The sequence below is a fragment of the Carcharhinus amblyrhynchos genome, chromosome 7, assembly GCF_965287045.1.
Source record: "Carcharhinus amblyrhynchos chromosome 7, sCarAmb.v2.hapA, whole genome shotgun sequence".
NCBI lineage: Eukaryota > Metazoa > Chordata > Chondrichthyes > Carcharhiniformes > Carcharhinidae > Carcharhinus > Carcharhinus amblyrhynchos.
In genome coordinates this window covers 97118218-97137150 of record NC_137330.1, presented here as the reverse complement: position 1 = coordinate 97137150, position 18933 = coordinate 97118218, and the positions used below count along the sequence as shown (strand labels likewise).

The window sequence follows — 18933 nt, the reverse complement described above, 5'->3', positions numbered from 1 at the left end:
GTTGGAAGCACAGAATCAGGAACATTCCCGGCTCCAAAATCCTAACTTGAGAGGAATGCCTTAGATATTTGGATTTAGTTCAGGGGAGGCAGGTGTGAATGGAAAGCAGGCCTACCAATCTGGGAAGGAGTTCAGAGGCAACCGCAGGGGCTGCTAGATGTTTAACAGGCCCACATTGATGCTCTGGTTAAAAAACCCAGTAAAATCAAAAACAACCCTCCAGCCCTCAACCCTCAGACCCCCCTCAACACCACAAAATCCTAATGCCCCATCCATTCCTCATGCCACCTATGCTCCCTCTTATGCTCCATGAAAATGCATGCCCACCTCCCATGGCCCTATGTCATCCTTGTCACCCTATACCCCTGTACTCACCCAATGTCCCTTTAAATATTGCATGTCAACTTATACTCCCTACACCACCAAGGCGTCTCATGCCCTGTGTGTCAATTTGTGTCCTCAACCACCATGGCTCTTTATAGCCCCATGCCAATTTAATGTCACCTCATGCCAACCCATGCCTTCACTCATCCCTTTGGCACTTAATAGCCTCTTTGCCAATTTAGAGTCAAGTCATGCCAAACAATGCCCCTACCCACCATCTTTTGCCTTTACACCTTCTATGTCAATGTACTCAGTAAACTTCGAGAGCCATGTGGAGATGAAACAAAATAAATTATTGGTGTTGACTGATGACTTCGCTATTTTTTAAAAAAATCATAAAATCCAATTCAATGTATTTAAATCTCTTTAAGTACTTATGTCTGTATAAAACCAAACATTTCCTCAACCTTTAATCCCATATGAAAACAAACATTTCTATTCATAACCTACATCAAAGACTTTATAACCAATTAAAGCTATCAATCAAACTGTGATATACCTGGTGAAGAGGGGAGGCTACACCGAGATTGAGGTGGCAGAGTTCCCTAATATGATCACCGAGAAGTGTGGTTGCGCCATGGACAATGTCACCGTGATGCAACAGCACTTTGGGAGTCAAAATTCACTTGGAGAATGTCCTGTTAAAACTCTTAACAATACAGACAGAGATGCATAACGCAGAAGCACTTTATGTAAATGCTGTAATTTCAAAATGTATATTTTTTGCCTTTTCTATTTCTTCCTTTTCACAGTGATGTTAATCACATTAAATTCAGTTATTAGTCTGTCTTATAGTACCTGCCCGGTAACAAAGGGGCAGATAATGACATGGGAACATTAATATTACACAGTAAACTCCTCTATTGATCCTGTCCTGAGCTCATTCACAAAGTTTTCTCACACACAGGGTAGTGATGGGAGGTGGGAGGGGAGCTTCACTCTGGCCTCAGTCATGAGAGTTGACATTACAAAATAGAATGGAGTATCTTGGCAGAACAATATGCGTTGAAGAAAGGAATGGGAGGAGATCTATGAAACTGGAAAGAAGCATGGTTGGTGAACATGCCTACGCCAGATTTAATATTGGAGGGGTAGAGAAACAGGATAAAATTTTCCCCATGCAGAGGGGATAGATGGGCAATTTTATTACTCCTCAATTTAGGTGGTGCGGTCCAAAAATCTGGCTGCTTCAATATTGCCACGACATAAATGGTGCAAAGTCGCAGAATCAGTGGTTTTAGAGCAATGCAGAGTGGTACAATTTGCAAGCCATGTGGATATTACATGTCAACCCAGCAAAAGACAGGCAAAGTCTGCAAAATGATCGAATAAACTTGCTAGAATGTGGGGTCAATGACAAGTCTAGGCCAGACCAGAGGGATCAGTGGAGTATCTTCCCACTGGCATCTCACAATAGTCCAGCAGATTTTTATTTTTTGGTCATTTATTTTACTGGAGATGGGTCACAAATCAGCAGGTTCACTGAATTCAATTGAACAACTTACCAAGGTGAGGTTTGAACTTTAAGCTTTGGAGTGCTCTCCCAATACCATGACCACAATATTATTATACCCATTTTTCTGACATTCAAGGAGTAGACCCTTCATTCTTAGGAATAAAAGGAACAAACGATCCTGCGAATTCTATCTGCCATTTAGGGCGACACGTTGGCATAGTGGTTAGCACTGCTGTCTCACAACACAAGGGACTTGGGTTCAATTCCAGCCTCAGGTGACTGTATGGAGTTTGCACATTCTCCCTGTATCTGCATGGGTTTCTTCCGGGTGCTCTAGTTTCCTCCCACAGTCCAACATGTGGGTTAGGCGGAGTGGCTATGCAAAATTGTCCCTTAGTTTCAGCGGATTAGCTGAGTAAATACGTGGGGCTCCAGGGATAGTTTGGAATTGTTGTCAGTGTAGGTTTGAGGGGCCTAATGGCCTCCTTCTGCACTGTAGGGATTCTAACATTCATCCTGCAAGCTTATGTCAACACAGTGAAATTGAAAGCATTTTTTTTCAACTGCAGGCTATTTTTTAATGTAAAGAGCTTGGAGATTTAAATGTCTTGACAGTTCCACCGAGCTTATTCTCTTTTTTGTACACAGTCACGTTTAGGCAATCTATGACTTCTCCCAAAGTGCACCTGGCATCTTGCAAAGGGCACTTTAGTGTTGCCAAGGGGACATTTGGGGATTTGACCTCTGCAAAAGGGTATTCTACCTCTGCAAATAACTCAGGTAACTTTAGACCTTTCACGCACCAGTCTGCAGCACACAAGTAATGTTTTGAGACAAAACGTTAGCTTGAATTTTACAGGTGTAGCTGCCTCCATGAACCACAGGTGTGCAAACCACAACCCTGTCCCCATCTCCACTGCTGTCAGTGGGTGCTGGGCTCGTGGGTAGGAATTCTGGAACCAAGATGCTGGTGCCATTCTGATGAAGGCAGGGAGCCCTTTGGCTCAGCAAAAACTTGAGTTCATGATCCATAGTTGCAGACTCTCCAGCTTGGGGAGGCTGTATATTAGGATGGAATTTTCTGGCCTCGCTCGCCCCTCTTGAACGTATTCAAGAGGCAGCTGGATATAACACTTGGGGCAGATGGAATCAAATGTTATGGGGAGAAAGCAGGATTAGGCTATTGAGTTGGATAATCAGGCATGGTCGTAATGAATGATGGAGCAGGCTCGAAGGGTCAAATGGCTTCCTCCTGCCCCTATCTTCTATGCTTCTATGAAACCGTAAAATCCCACCCCAAGATCAACTGACCTTTCCATGGTTCTCCCTTTGCCCGCTCCGACTCCCGTGGTGGATGGGGCAGTAAAATTCCAGCCCTAGTTTCTGTCCTGACAAATCCTCTGAGCATGGTATACACGTCAGTCAAGTCTCATTCTTCTAAACTCTAAAGAATTTTGTTCTATTCTAAATAATTTCTCTTCAAAGGACACTCTTCTCATCGCATAAATGAACTTCCATTGTTAGACATGAATATTGTCACTTAAAGGAACAAAATTATAAACACTGGCCAAGTGTGGTTTCATTAATGCCTTATATGATTTCAGGAAGACTTCTTATTTTCCAACCCCTTTGCAATAAAAGCTAACATACCTTTAGAGGCGATGTTATTAAAAAGTGCCAAATGAGTGTGAAAACAGGAGAGCTTCAGATTTGTTTTTTGGTTGAGTTTAAAAAAATTCAATTTTTATGCAAAAAATAAAGCACAATCTGTTTCCCACCACTGGGGGAGGACTGGACTGAACTCGCTTGAACACCAGTTGCTTACACTAGAGGGCACAACTGCGCATGCACTGATCTCCCTGTCCTGCGCTTCTCCCCACTGCAATTGACTCTCACCCTCCTGGATATTGCCGGCTTGGTTGATTGCCTCCTCCAGCCTAATTGATCGCAACCCCACCCCCCCAACTCCCCAGACGATAGTGTTCTGGGCTCACTAATTATATTTAAATCTACATTTACATTGATTTAAATATTGAGATCAGCCAAATATCTGGGCCTGGTAAGATCGTGAGAGGTGATCAATTGAGCGCAAACACTATCTTGCCCTCCCATCGACCAACGGGGTGAGAAGATAAGATTGCCCCCCAATGCTTTACTAATTGCTTGTTGTATCTGCTTGATAATTTTCAGTGACGAGGGTACGTAGACCTCAAATCACTTTCTGTACCAACATTGATCTGTTTCTCAACTTTTAAAAAATGACAGGTAAGAAGAATGGAAAATTTCACATTCTGCCACATTACAGCCCTTTTGTCAACTTATTGCCCAATCACTGGAACTGGGGATTTCTTTTCAACTTCTTTGTAACCTCTTCACAGTTTACTTTCCCAGTCAGCTTTGCATCACCAATAAGATGAGATCAAAACCCTCATCCAAGTAGATTGTAAACTGCTTGGCTCAAACACTGATCATTGTGATATTCCATTCATTACACCCCACCAACCTGACAATTTCCCCTTTATTCCTAATCTTTGTTTTCTGTGCATTAACCAATCCCAGGTTCATGCTAATATGTCACACCCAATTCCAAGAGCCCTAATCTTGTGGCATAACTTTGTGCAGTACTTTACTGAATGCTTTCTGAAAATCCAATATATTACATTTACTGGTTCCCCCATATCTACCCTGCTGGTTACATGCTCAAAAAAAACCAATGGTTCGGTCAACCATGATTTCCATTTCTGTCTAAATCGTATTGTGATTTTCCTGTCTTACAGCACCAGGTACCCGGGTACAATTCCAGCCTTGGGACTATGTGGAGTTTGCACATTCTTCTCGTGTCTGAGCTGGTTTCCTCCAGATGTTCTGGTTTCCTCCCACTGTCCAAAGGTGTGCTGGTCAGGTTGATTGGCCATGTTAAATTGCCCCTTATTGTCAGGGGACTTAGCAGGGTAAATATGTGGGGTTACGGGGAGAGGGCCTGGGTGGAATTGTTGTCAGTGCAGGTTTGTTGGGCCAGATGACCTCCTTCTGCACTGTAGGCTTCTAAGTACCTGACTTCATAATACTTACTGATTCAAGCATTCTCTTGATTACTGGTTTATAGTTCTCTCATTCTTATTTTGCTTCTTACTTGAACAGCAGGGTTGCATTTACTAGCTTTTAATCCATGGTGACTCCTCTAGAGTCTAAGGGTGCGATTTGGCAGTCACATTCGCTGTGTGGAAGATTCCCATAAAGGCTGCTTTATCGCATGCAAACTCAAGAATGCAAATCTCAACTGTAAGACTTGACTTTCCTCGCCTGGCACCTTTCCCCGCTTAAATTTAATTTTGAGATCGGGGTGCCGTCAGAATCCTGGCTTTGCTGGCCTGTTTAGATGCCCCCCTCCAGCCCCCCACAAGCGGCTGTGCGACCCTTGCCAGCACTCTGAAATTGCACTGCATGCCCTTAAGTCAGACTGAAAGAGGTGGTTGTGAAGCCTATGAGTTTCATACAGCTTTTTTCGCCTGATTCAATGCCCTGTGCAATTTTATAGAGCTTACACCCTAGTAAATTAAGAAAATGTAACAACCAATGCATCCAATAATTCTGCAGCCACCTCATTTAAATCCCATAGACATGGGCTCTCAGATCCAGGGGATTTGTTGCCTTTTAGTCTCATTAATTTCTACAGTACTTTCTCTTTACAAATATTAGTTATTTTAAATTCGTTACTTTCATTAGACCTTTGGTTCCTCATAATTTTCAATATATCCTTGGTGATGGCTACAATGAAGACAGATACAAAATATTTATTTAAGCGTGTCTTCCTTTTCTTTATCCCTCATTATAATCTTCCCTGCCTCTGCCTCAAAGGAGCCTACATTTACTTTTACTGATCTCATCCTTTTGCATAATGCAAAAGCTTCCATACACTTTTTAAAATATTTCTCACTAGTTCAAACTCAATTTTTCACCCACATCATCAATGTCTTGATTTTTTTTCCATCTTTTTAAAATGGTCTCAATCCTCAGGATTACACCTTTTGGAAATAAATTTTTTTTTCAACAAATACTTCACTCAGTCGCCATAATTGCACCATTTTACATCGGAGCCTGTCAATTAACTGAGAATTATAATTTTTTCCATCAATGGTTTGCCATTACTTATCTATCATATCCTTTCATCTACTTGCCCAAACTATGGTCAGGATTTTCCAGCCATTTATGCCAGCGGGATCTTCTGGACCCACCAATGTGAACAGAGGTTTCAATGGATCGACAGATCCACCACAAATTATGGCCTAACTTTGCCAGTCATCCCTTTGAGTCTAGTAATTGATAGTGTAAATGAAATTTCCTAGTTTCAGTTTTCACCTCACCACTCCCAAAAGTGAAATGAATTGTCATGATTGTAAGCCAATGTATTATTTGCCTTCTTAAATGCAAAATCATTTTAACCATGTAACTAATCCTTTATTTATTTTATGTTGTTGACTGTAAACTGACTGTGGTGTGGCCCTTTGTGCAGTTTGACTCATGGCAATAACATGGAACATCAAAGCTGAAGACCAAAGACATCTGAAGAATTGTGTCGTATGAGGATGATGGAACGTATGATGTGTTATTCAGCCATGTCAGAATCTTGCTAGAATCAGCAAGTTCTGAAAAACAGATTAAAATCTGTATAGAAATATTTGCCTCAGAACGTGGGAAAGACAGGCCTCGTTTTGCTTGTTAAAAGCTGGTAAACCTATTTTCCTCTACCAGGCTTCAGAAATTAAAAATAAAATCATGGGACATTGTCGCTGGCTGGCCAGTATTCATTGCCCAACCCTAGCTGCCTTCTTGAATCGCTGCAGTCTACATAAGAACATAAGAACATAAGAAAAAGGAGCAGGAGTAGGCCATCTAGCCCTTCGAGCCTGCCCCGCCATTCAATAAGATCATGGCTGATCTGTCGTGGCTCAGTTCCACATTCCCGACCTCTCCCCATAACCCTTAATCCCTTCGCTTATCAAAAACCCATCAACCCGTGTCTTAAAAATATTTAGCGAGGCAGCCTCCACCACTTCAACGGGCAGAGAATTCCAGAGATTCACCACCCTTTGAGTGAAGAAGTTCCTCCTCAACTCCGTTCTAAACCGCCCCCCCTTTATCTTGAGGCTGTGCCCCCTAGTCCTACTATCCTTTCTGAGCAGGAAGAGTCTCTCCACCTCTATCCTATCCATCCCATTCATCATCTTATACGTCTCAATGAGATCTCCCCTCATTCTTCTAAACTCTAACGAGTACAAGCCTAATTTATTCAGCCTCTCCTCATAGCTCAACCCCCTCAACTCCGGCATCAGCCTAGTAAGCCTCCTCTGCACTCCCTCCAAGGCCAAAATATCCTTGCGTAAGTACGGCGCCCAAAACTGCACACAGTACTCCAGCTGCGGGCCTCACCAATGCCCTATACAGCCGCAGCAAGACCTCCCTACCTTTATATTCAATCCCCCTCGCTATGAAGGCCAGCATCCCATTCGCCTTCCTGACCACCTGCTGCACCTGCAAGCTGGGTTTTTGCGACCTATGCACAAGGACCTCGAGGTCCTTCTGCACTGTCGCCTGCTGCAGTTTTTCGCCACCTAAGTAATAACCCTTCCTACCATTATTCCTACCAAAGTGGACCACCTCGCACTTGCCAACATTAAATTCCATTTGCCATTTCCTGGCCCATTCGCCCAGCCTATCTAGATCCTTCTGCAGACTCTCCACACCCTCCGCGCAATTTGCCGTTCCACCAATCTTGGTGTCATCAGCAAATTTCGACACCCTACACTCAGTTCCCTCCTCCAGATCATCTATATAAATGGTAAATAGCTGAGGCCCCAGCACCGACCCCTGGGGCACTCCACTAGTCACCATCTGCCAATCCGAATAGCACCCATTGACCCCCACTCTCTGCCTCCTATTTGACAACCAATCCTCTATCCACGCTAACACCCTACCCACAACTCCATGTCCCCTGACCTTCTGCAATAACCTCTTGTGAGGTACCTTGTCAAACGCCTTCTGAAAATCAAGAAAGACCACATCCACCGGCTCTCCTCTATCCACCGCCCTAGACACATCCTCATAGAACTCCAGTAAATTTGTCAGACACGACTTCCCTTTAACGAAACCGTGCTGCGTCTGCTCTATCAAGCACTTTCTCTCAAGATGCCTCGCTATTTCCTCCTTGATGACGGATTCTAACATTTTACCTACAACAGACGTTAAACTAACCGGCCTATAATTCCCCGCCTTTTGCCTGGCACCCTTCTTCAACAACGGCGTAACATTAGCTGTTTTCCAATCTTCCGGCACTTCCCCGGAATCCAGCGATGTCTGGAAAATAACCACCAAGGCATCCACTATCACCTCCGCCAATTCTTTCAGAACCCTCGGATGCATTCCATCCGGTCCTGGTGACTTGTCCACAATCAGCCCCTCCAGTCTATCGAGCACCACCTCTCTAGTAACAGTAATGTCATTAAGACCCTCCAGTCCTACCACCTTTCCATCTCTAACACCTGGCAAATTATTCACGTCCTCCTCCGTGAAGACAGAAACAAAAAAGTTATGCTATGGGTTGACCCACAAACGCCATTAGGGACAGAACTCCAGGAATTTGGCCCAGCGCCTGCAAAGGAATGACAATATATATCCTAGTCAGGATGGTGAGTGGCTTAGAGGGAAACTTGCCGGCAGTGATGTTCCCATTTATCCGTTGTCCTTGTCCTTCCAGATGGAAGTTCTCATGTCTGAGATTGGTGATTTTCTGCTGTGCATCTTGTAGGTAGTACACACTGCTGCTACTGAGGGTTGGTGGTGGAGGGAGTGGATGTTTGTGACTGTGGTGCCAATTGAACAAGCTGCTTCAATAACAGTACACAAGATAACACGTGAATTTAAGCGACCATGTTTACTTAAGCATGAGCTTTGAACTTCCTGCAAGGGATATAAACAGGAGACAGCTGGAAAAGGCATGGAAAAGGACAGTGATGTAATTGAAAACCAATTAGATTGGCTAAAGTCAGATATTACTTTGTATGATTCCACTCTAGGTACACTGAGGCAGACTTTTGTCTGTTTCCATAGCTAGCAATTCCTAGAACAAGTCACTAGTTGTCACCAGAGGCTAAAGCTTGAGGGTCCCCACTCCACATCAAGCATGGCTGACCAGGAGTTTCTCCCTCTCTCTTACCACAGATGCACTTCCAATGTGTTTCCTCAGGGGGTCAGCCACTGTGGAGCTGCTTCAGGGAGCTGCTGACCTGTGAAAGTAAACATCAATGGAAAATCTATGGCACGAGTGTCAAGGCGAGGCCACAGAGGCAGGTGAGCCTGAACGTTTCCTTCCCAGGGTCATTAATTCTATATAAAAAAAGAGGATTTTAAATGTTTTTAAATATTTTAATCTCATTGGATTTTTGATAGCTAGTAATATTGTGAGAGGTTAGAAAGCAGGTTCGTGCCCAAATCCTTGCCTCTTGCGATCTTACCGGCTTTCCCCGCCCATCAGTTGATGGGACGCAATGACAAGATCGCCCCCGAACTGTGAAAAGTTGAAAGTTCAGTCCAGAATGCAACATTGTGGGAAAGACTTAAGAAAGGATCATCATACATGAAAAATACATTTTAAAGCACGGCGAGGCAAGAGCATGAGAGGCTACTTAACGGACATGTGCTTCTGAAACATTAACATTTCTGAGCGACAGTTTAAACAACATCACAAATGAAAGCTGAAGGAAAACAGAATAGCACAAATTTTCCCAGAATGCAAATATATAAATTAGGCTTTGGTGACAGCTAGTTAATGTTGATTGATCCATTTAAAACAGACCAGGGCAAATATCTGGTAGTGAAATAGATTGGTTGATCGATTGTGTTTTTTTTTGGACCAGTTGTGGGTTGTAATTAAAAACAGTGTGTAATTTCATGAACATGTGAGCTGAGTGCGTCCTTGTTATGCCAGTTCACCAGTCGAAGGTTCAGCAGGTTGATATTTCTTTGCTGACTTGATGGCAAAGTGTATCCATTTGGATAAACATGCAGCAACATAGGTCAGAATTGAACGTACAAAGTCCGGGCATAAGCCCAACTCGGAAGTGTGTGAAACCACGAGTAAAGACATTGGGTGCACATCACTATATCATCGTGCGTTTGTCAGATACTTTGGTCAGCGGGCACGTGCAAGAGTCAGAAGCGCGCCCATCGACAGTCAGAAAGCTGATTTAAATTAATTAAACACCCATTAATGGAATTTTATATTGTCTGTCTGCCTTCATGTTTGCCATTAAAGCAAATTACTGCGGATGCTGGAATCTGAAACCAAAAGAGAAAATGCTGGAAAATCTCAGCAGGTCTGACAGCATTGTAAGGAGAGAAAAGCCCTAACGTTTCAAGTCCAGATGACCCTTTGTCAAAGCTTTGGACTTGAAATGTCAGCTCTTTTCTCTCCTTACAGACGCTGCCTGACCTGCTGAGATTTTCCAGCATTTTCTCTTTTGGTTTCAAGGTTGGCATAAGCTGCAACCTAAATCCAGGGCTGGGTGAAAGGTCAGGGCTGGAATAAAATGTGCCTGGGGATTGAGGCCTGTTTATGATAATGCTGCCTTGACACTCGTGCCATAGATTTTCCATTGATGTTTACTTTCACAGGTCAGCAGCTCCCTGAAGCAGCTCCACAGTGGCTGACCCCCTGAGGAAACACATTGGAAGTGCATCTCCCTGGCAGAGATCAGCCTTTCACAGCGTGTGTTTCACACTGGTTACCCTGTTAATTGGCTAGCCAGTGTGTGAAATCACACTCCAGTACCAACTGTAGCCCAAGCTGCCAAGTGTATGTACCTAACAGGTGAAAAATTCAGGATGTGGAGATGCCACCGTTGGACTGGGGTAAACACAGTAAGAAGTCTCACAACACCAGGTTAGCATCCAACAGGTTTATTTGGTAGCAGTATTTGGTATTATTTGATATTATTTCGGAGCAGCGCACCAAAGGCTAGTGGCTTTTGATACCAAATAAACCTACTGGACTTTAACCTGGTGTTGTGAGACTTCTTACTGTGAAAAATTCAGGCTATACAGTTTCTCAATTGCTTCAGTAAACAACTTGCTGTCTAGTGGCAGAAAACTCATGCTTCTGTTTGAAGGTTGGGGTTCTAGGGCTGTATGATCCTCCAGACTAGGTCTGTGTCCTATGGAGGGTTAACACATAGAATGTGCTCGCATATGATGTCGATCTTGAACCATTGACAACAGTCAGTCATGTGTTACACTCAAGAGAGAAGGAAAGATTGGAATCGTACTTAGGGGTTACATGCTTATTCTGTAAACAGTTTATAGATAGTCTAAAAAATAAGTGATAAACAGATAGCAGAGTAGATCTACAATTTGTCCATGAACAAAGTCCCATGCCTAGAGTCCAAGGTAGATGGACCCATCTCAGAGCAGGGTGGCAGCAGTGGAGACATCAATATAAGAAACAGCAACAGAGTGAAGAAAATGTTGATAGCAGCGTATAAAAAATTGCTGCAAGGAAGAACATTTTTGCCTGATTGACTGTCTCAAGGGGTCACAGAGAGGCTAGCAGAGGGAGTTATGGACCTCCATTGTGTCTGGTGCTGAACAACATCAGGCTTTCAGGAAAAAGACCTAAAGCTTCGAGTTAATCCTTTTCTTTAAGTGGTGCATCCATTAGCAGGTGGCGTTCTTCTAAAGTAGGGTGTTCAGGAGTCCACTGTAGACCTACAGACCATTCTCAGAGCTCTTGAAACATATTTAGCCTACTATTGAACCTGATGATTGAGCAAGTGGTTTAGTATATGATGTACACTTCACACTGAGTGCTAAATCAGCCTTTAATCCAACACGACTCCAAGAGTTCACAGGTCTCTATCAATTGGGTAGGCACATGGGCTATGACCCCATCCACATGAAAGGCTGCCAAACGGGCACTGGTTTCACCCTCAGGAAAGCTTGCCAAACTGGGCAAAAACATGCGGAAGATAATCCAGCTTTGATGCCAAAGTTGCTCAGTGGGGAAAGCGTCGAGCGAAACTCAACGTTTCAAACATTTCTTCTGGGACAGTCAAGATAAAGATCCGGTCCCGTTCACCACTGGTGGGTATCCTGACAGCCACTCAGTTGGATGTTGGGGCAAGATCGGAATTCCCATTGGACAGAAAACATGTCACAATTCACCTGACCTGCCCCACAGGCCCCGATCAGATTGCCAACCACAGCGGGCGGGAGCCCGATTATCTTTTTTGCATCTAGACCAGAAATCTCTGATGTCGCACAGTCCGCCACACTTCCAGAAGGAATGGAGAACTTGGCAGTCAGTCAAGTCTCCATTCACAGCAGCAATACTGGAGAATCCCAGCCGCAGATGAGGTCAGAAATTTGTTTATTCACGTGTGGGACATGGGCAATGTTGGCATTTATTGCCCATCCCTTGTTGCCCTTGGAGGGCAGTTGAGAATCAACCACATTGCTGTGGCTCTGGAGTCACATGTAGGCCAAACCAGATAAGGACGGCAGATTTCGTTCCGTAAAGGACATTAGTGAACTAGATGGGTTTTTCCAACAATTGACAATGGCTTCATGGTCATCAGTAGATTCTTAATTCCCCCCAAGTGGGAACTGCATTGGGCAGGCTTTGGTGTGTGTTCTGAGAAGTGTTGACCTAGTGTGTCGGACCACAAGGTGGCAGGGGTGTGGGGGGGGGCGGGGGGGGGGGGGGCGGGGGGGGGGGGTGGTGGTGGTTTGGTGGTGGGGGGGGGGTGTCAAGGAGGCAAGTGTTTCACTCAGGTGCCTCTGTGTCACTGTCAGGTTGCAGAGGGAAGGTTCCCCAAGGGACCAGGGGATTGGTGGGCCTTGCGCTGGGGAAAGGATTCTCCCCCAGATTCCATGGCTGGACTGCCTCTTCTAGCCCTGGGAAACCTGAAGATCAGTTTTAGTATGTGATTTAAGGCAAGTTGCTAATTAAAATCTTTATTCTTTTCTGTGTACTGTGAAAACTTTGAAGTGGCCTGGTCAACTTAACCCCCATGCCCCTTAACATCTAGAAGGTTTCCAAATCACAGCAGCATACCTCTGCAGGAGGGATTTTACCTTTCTCACTCAAAGAAGCTCCAGATGTGCAAAGGCCCTATGAAGTCCTCTGAATCACAGGAGATGTTAGTTTCGGGCTGTTTACTCAGCCCCAATCTTTTTCCGCTATATTTGCTTTCAAGTCTCTTAGCCATCCAAGAAAACTCAAAACCTTTGAAAGCCTTTGCAGTCCTTCAAAGTCCTTTGAAATCTTTTAAAAACATTTGTTTTCATTCAATTTCACAGTCTAGCATCTTTAACTAGCTTTTGATTGGCAGCTTAATGGTTTTTTTATACAGCATTCTTGAGCTCTGTATATTTATCTTTCCCATCAAAGTTGAACGCATTTGAAATACCCCACACTGTTCCTAACTGCAATGTTTATAAATGGCCATGATCTGCATGACCTCAAAGTAGGAAAGTGCCTTTAGTCCCTCTATAACCATATATTTTTATATAGAAGCAGTAGAACTTCAGCATTCTGAGGCTGAGAAGTTGAAGATTGTTCCTTCTTTGAAGGTCATTCCCTGTGTGCTTTGGGGGAGCAATAAGTTCCTCAGAGAGTCCTGTGTTCTCCTCTTCTTGTCCCAGAAGGGCCAAACATCCATTCAGTCTTGTCTCTTGGATCAATCTTTTGTTGAAATGTCTTTGTTGTCCTTGCACTTCAGTAATCCTGCATCCCATACTCTGTCAGTGATGTTGACAGCAATGATGCCGTGTTGTCCCAAGTGTTGTTCCATTCTGCAGATGGCAATGCCATGCCTGATGCAGAAGTTATCCCCCATATATCCAAGATCTCTTCCCTAAAGTGCCAAGAATACTTTAAGACATTGAATCCCTCAGGGCTGTGGCTTAGGGAGGGGAAGAGTGAAAAATGGAGTTGGGTAGGCTATGGAGTTGTAAAAGTGAAGTTACAGAAATGCCATGTAAGGAGTCATATAAGGCACCCAGCCTCACTGACCCACCTTTGAAGAAGGTGGACTTCCTCAAAAAAGAGGATGGATCTCCAGGAACATTCTGAGGCTGGAAGATGGATCCCCTTCCAGGACACCTAATCTGGAAGGTCCCCTCCTCACCTGCAGATGCATCCCCATGCCACCACTGCATTACCGTTCTTTAATTTTGTTTTTAAATTCAAATTTCGAACAGCAATAATGGGATTGGAACTCACAGGATTAATGGTTATGGCCTCTGGGCTAGCAGACCATTTTATAATCACTGTGCCACTGTCAATTGTATTGTACCAATACCAATTCTTCAATTATGCTTCATTGGTTTCAGTGTGCCCTGAAGTCATGCAAGTAAGTATATAAGTGAAAGTTATTTGTATTATTGTAACTGTCTCTATCGAGGTTTTGTTCCTTCTGATTCATTACAGGATAGAGCTGCACAACGTTTATTTTCTAATTATGAGATCTAATTGAAGTGAAAATGTTGCTTCTGAGTCAAAGAGCTGTGCTGTTAATAAGCAAGATGCTCATGTAATGACTAATATTCTGAGAGCTCAAATCACAGCAAGTGTTTGAATTTAGTTTAAAAACTCAAGTAAATAAAAAGCCAGCATCAGTGGAGGAAATCTCAAAGATGTCAAGTTGTCGTAGCAACATTATTATTTAATTCTTAATTCTTTCACGGGATTTGGGCATCACTGGTCAGGCCAGAATTTATTGCCCATCCCTAATTGCTATTGAGAAGGTGTTGGTGAGCTGCGTTCTTGAACTGTTGTAGTCCACGTGGTGTAGGTACACTCGCAGTACCGTTCAAAATGGGCTATCAGATTTTGATCCAGGGACAGTGAAGGAGCAGCAATATATTTCCAAGTCAGGATGATGAATGGTTTTGAGGGGATTTTTTAAGGTGGCAGAGTTCCTTAATTGCTGTCCACGTTCTTCCAGATGGTAGCAATTGTGGATTTGGAAGTGTTTGACATTGAAAAATGGTGACCCCAATCCTTGAGTTTTTAAGTTGCTGGTGGGGTGGCTACCAAACCAGCCATTCGCAATGGGACCTGTTCCTTTATTTTGTTTTCTAAGTCCTGGACTATGGAGGAGAAAGCCAGCATTGCCGTCAGCGGCTTTGATGCCTCTTTTCCTGCCCGACATCAGTCTTTGCCGATATCCGGGAAAATTCCAGCCCTAATAATTATATTGAGATTCTAGTCAATAGGATGTTGATAGTTGGGGAGTCAGCAATGGTAATCTCGCTGGTTCACTAATGTCCTTCAGGAAAGGAAGGTTATCATCCTTTTCCAATCTTACTGGACCTAACCTCTTTCCAACTTTAACATAGTTGTCCATCCCCTGAAATGGTCTAAAAAGTCAATTGGTTGTATGGAAATGTTGCACTGCAGTGGTTCAAAAAGGCCCACCATCACCTCAAGGGGATATTAATGGACATTGTCATGTGATGCCCATATCCTGAAACTTAATTAAAATGAGCGTCATAATTTATTACAGCCTTCATTATTCAAATTTGAGCAACAGTATTTCAAAACTATACTTCAGGCACAACTGACTTTCTCATTGTTAACTAACGTTGTCTCTGAAACAAAATATCAACTTGGTAAGTTGTTCCTTTTCAAAGCTGTTCTATTGGGTATCAAATACGCTTCACCTCTCTGACCCTGGCACAGTTTCTTTAGTTTGCTTTAATTTTGAGGAAGACATTATATCATGGCTACCACAGAATACTGAGATGGCCAGTTGGCTCAGGTGGCTGGATGGCTGGTTTGTGATGCAGTGTGATGCCAAAGCATGAGTTAAATCCCCTATTGACTGAGGTTATTCACGAGGCCCCGCCTTCTCAGCCTTGCCCCTTGCCTGATCCTCAGGTTAAATCACAGCCTATGCTCATCCGGGACTATGGCAAATTTACTTATAATATAAAACCAATCTACTGACGTAACAACAGTTACCAGACTTCAAAACCACCTCATTGGCCATGAAGCACTTTAGGGATGTCATCAGGCACTGTACCAAAAGAGGAAATCACACGTTCAGAAATGGAATTGTGAAATCATTTCTGTCAGGAAAATTTGATTTCTTTTTTGGTCCAGAAGAAGTAAGAATTGCTTCTTCTGGGTCTGTACAAAAAAATTGAATTACTATCACACATCTTCCCTCAACCGAGGCTAATCCCTTTCTTCAGGCCTGGAGGCCAACTAGGCAGCTCAATATATTGCTGATCCAACTTGTTTCCGTCCCACAGCTCAACAGCCTCAGAGGGGCAATCGCATGAAATGGATCCGGCCTCCCACCTGCACAGTATTGCAGCTCGATGGGACGTCTGCTACCAAAACATTCAAAATTGCCTGGAAGGAAAGCCCTACGCCAAAATTTCCCAACACGCTATCTAAAATTCGATTAAAAAACTGCTCTATTTTCCGATGGCAGGCAATCAGTAAAGTGGATGGCATACTTACAGCAGGTTTCCTTATGCAGTAGATCCATCGCTTTCGCTCTCCCCAATGGGAAACCATGTGTGAAGGGAGGAAGGGTCACAGAATTACCATTACAGTAGGATAGCCCTATCTATGATCCATGCCATCTGTGAGCACAGCCAATGTGTCTGTACATTAGCAGCACAACATCCACTTTCAATTTCATGATGATTTAGAAATGATAGACGGAAAATAATCATTCCAAATTAATATTCTAACATGGAAAATGTTCCTCATTTAAATTTCTTTTCGATTTAAGGATACAAAGAATGAACGATCGTGTAATCAGAAGCAACCTTGAAATGAATTGTCATGCTACATAACTGTGCCTGAACACATCTTTAATCCCACCATTGCATTGAGATTGTGATTCATCAGCCAGCATGGACTGAGTATTGTTTATCAGCTTTACTTTGGCGATGCAATTCAGATTTTAATAGATGCATTATGGAGACATCATACTCTATCTTGACTTGCCATTTTGCTTGTGATAATCAATAAAGACCAATTAAGCAATGATGAATGCAACAAGAAGAGTTTACCTTAAAGAAAGTTACAGTGGCTCCATCTCCGACAGCCCCGTATTCTATCTTGGTTTGTTTCGCCAAGTCGTCAGCAGAATCTATGGGAGATTCCATGCGCTCCACTGTCAGAAAAGCAGCCAGGTTAGCAGTATACGACGAAATGATGATCAGCGTGAAGAACCACCAGATGCCACCCACAATCCTGGTAGAAAGAGCCTTGGGCATTAGTTCGGAACCTAAGAGTGGTGGGAGAGGAAACAAAAGTGATGGCATTAAAGAGCACTGGGCAGCATAACTGGCCGGACTTGGTCAGAATCACCTGATGAAAGTACACAGAAGTGCATAGTAAGAATCACTGAGCTTTCAGAACAAGTGCTGCTTCTCCTCGATATCATATAGTCAGGGGTTCAATTATATGGTTCTCAATTTCCCAAGCACTGAAAATTGTGATGTGATAATCAGAGTTGAGGCTCCAATCCTTATTTAGTGACATATCTTAAGCTTAGGGTCTTGGATCTTTGAGCAATTGGAGGGGGCTCTCTGCCTACGCAAAAATGCTGAATCTGGGGGTGGGATTGCCCAGCCGTGCTTGCCCCAAGACAATGAAATCCTGCTCGAGATCAATGGACCTTTACATGGTCCATGTCCCACCCACTATGTTTCCCGTGGCAGGCGGGGCAGGAAAATTCCACCCTGGAAATTCTATCTCTGAAACAGGTAAGTGTTGCTTTCACATGGAAGGGGATGGAGGGAAATGGATACTAACATATCCATGTTTCATGGAAGCCTATAGTTGCGTATATATGCATGGGTGGATGCAGCTGCTCACCTGTAATGTTGAAGTGTGCAGGTTAAACCTGGTAAGAGCAGATCTGAATCTTGTGGATCTGTTTAGATAGCCAGGATAACATTATGGAGAGTCAAGGTGCCCTTTTGGATATCATTGGAAGAGAGAAGGCACCCTTTGTGAGACGTAAACTATCCTTTGGGAGAGGTTAGCCACTCTCTAGGAATTAAAAGTAGCCAGGATTGTGTATAAAAAACTATTGAAACTCATTGAACTGTCCAAGCTGCCAAAATATTGTCAAGGAAATGTCACTGCATCAAATAATAGTCAAAATTCATTGGAATTGTCAGAGCTGTCAAAGGGGTTAACTCTGCTAGATTTAAATTCAAAAAAGTGTGGAGTTTATAAAGAATGCTTAATATTTCACTCTGTTTACATAATCCTCAGTGTTATCATGACAGGATTTTTGTTGCACAACTGATATTACAACCTAACATTATCACAGTAAGGTGCCTTTTAAGTCAGTAGTTTGATTAAAGATACAAGTAGCTATGGAACAGAAATGGTTGTTTTCATGAGTGATTAAGTACTTAAGTGAAAAGTTCATTCTCATGAGAGATTGGTTGGAGGAATTTCAATGTATTGCATGTTTTCTTTTTATATATTCATTTTTATAAATAGCAGTGTCATCAATGGATAATTTTATTATTATGCACCTGAGTAATACCTACGGTAGACAGTGAGTGAGTTGGCATGGAGAGGGTAAAATACGAAGTATGGTGGAAGAGCATGGGTTGTTATGAGTTTGCATCAAGTTGGCATAGGGGCTATAAGACACCATGAAGCCAAGTGTTGGCAGAGGGGATATGAGGATTCAAAGGATGTAGTTGGAGGGGCACAGAGTGGAATTTAGTCATGTGGAATCATAGGAGGTCAGTATAGGGGGCATAGGGACAGATAAGGAAAATGATGGGCCTGATGTGATATGTGGGGAGAATGGGCATGAAGAGTGTGTGAGGTTTGAGAGGAATGGGGGAGCGGAGGGCTGGGTGTATGTTTCGTTCATTTTTTAGAATAACTTGCACAGAGGCAAGTCTTCTGGCTGGCCAACCTCCATACCTGTCAGCCCACGCATTAATTCCAGGGACATTGGGTTCGAATTCGATACAGCCCAGCGCCAACTCCTACCCCACCCCCAGAAGGAATATCCTATCTTCTTTCTCCAGGTTCAAGTTCG

General features: G+C 43.4%; 1 protein-coding gene across 1 annotated transcript in view; it reads right to left on the bottom strand.

Annotated features, from left to right (window-relative positions):
- LOC145345151 (glutamate receptor ionotropic, kainate 2) overlaps nucleotides 1–18933 on the bottom strand; it is a 442001-nt gene that overhangs the window by 54120 nt on the left and 368948 nt on the right. Inside the window, exon 13 of the mRNA XM_080192821.1 lies at nucleotides 16928–17145. Coding sequence (XP_080048947.1) covers nucleotides 16928–17145 — 218 coding nt within the window. The remainder of the gene's footprint in view (nucleotides 1–16927; nucleotides 17146–18933) is intronic.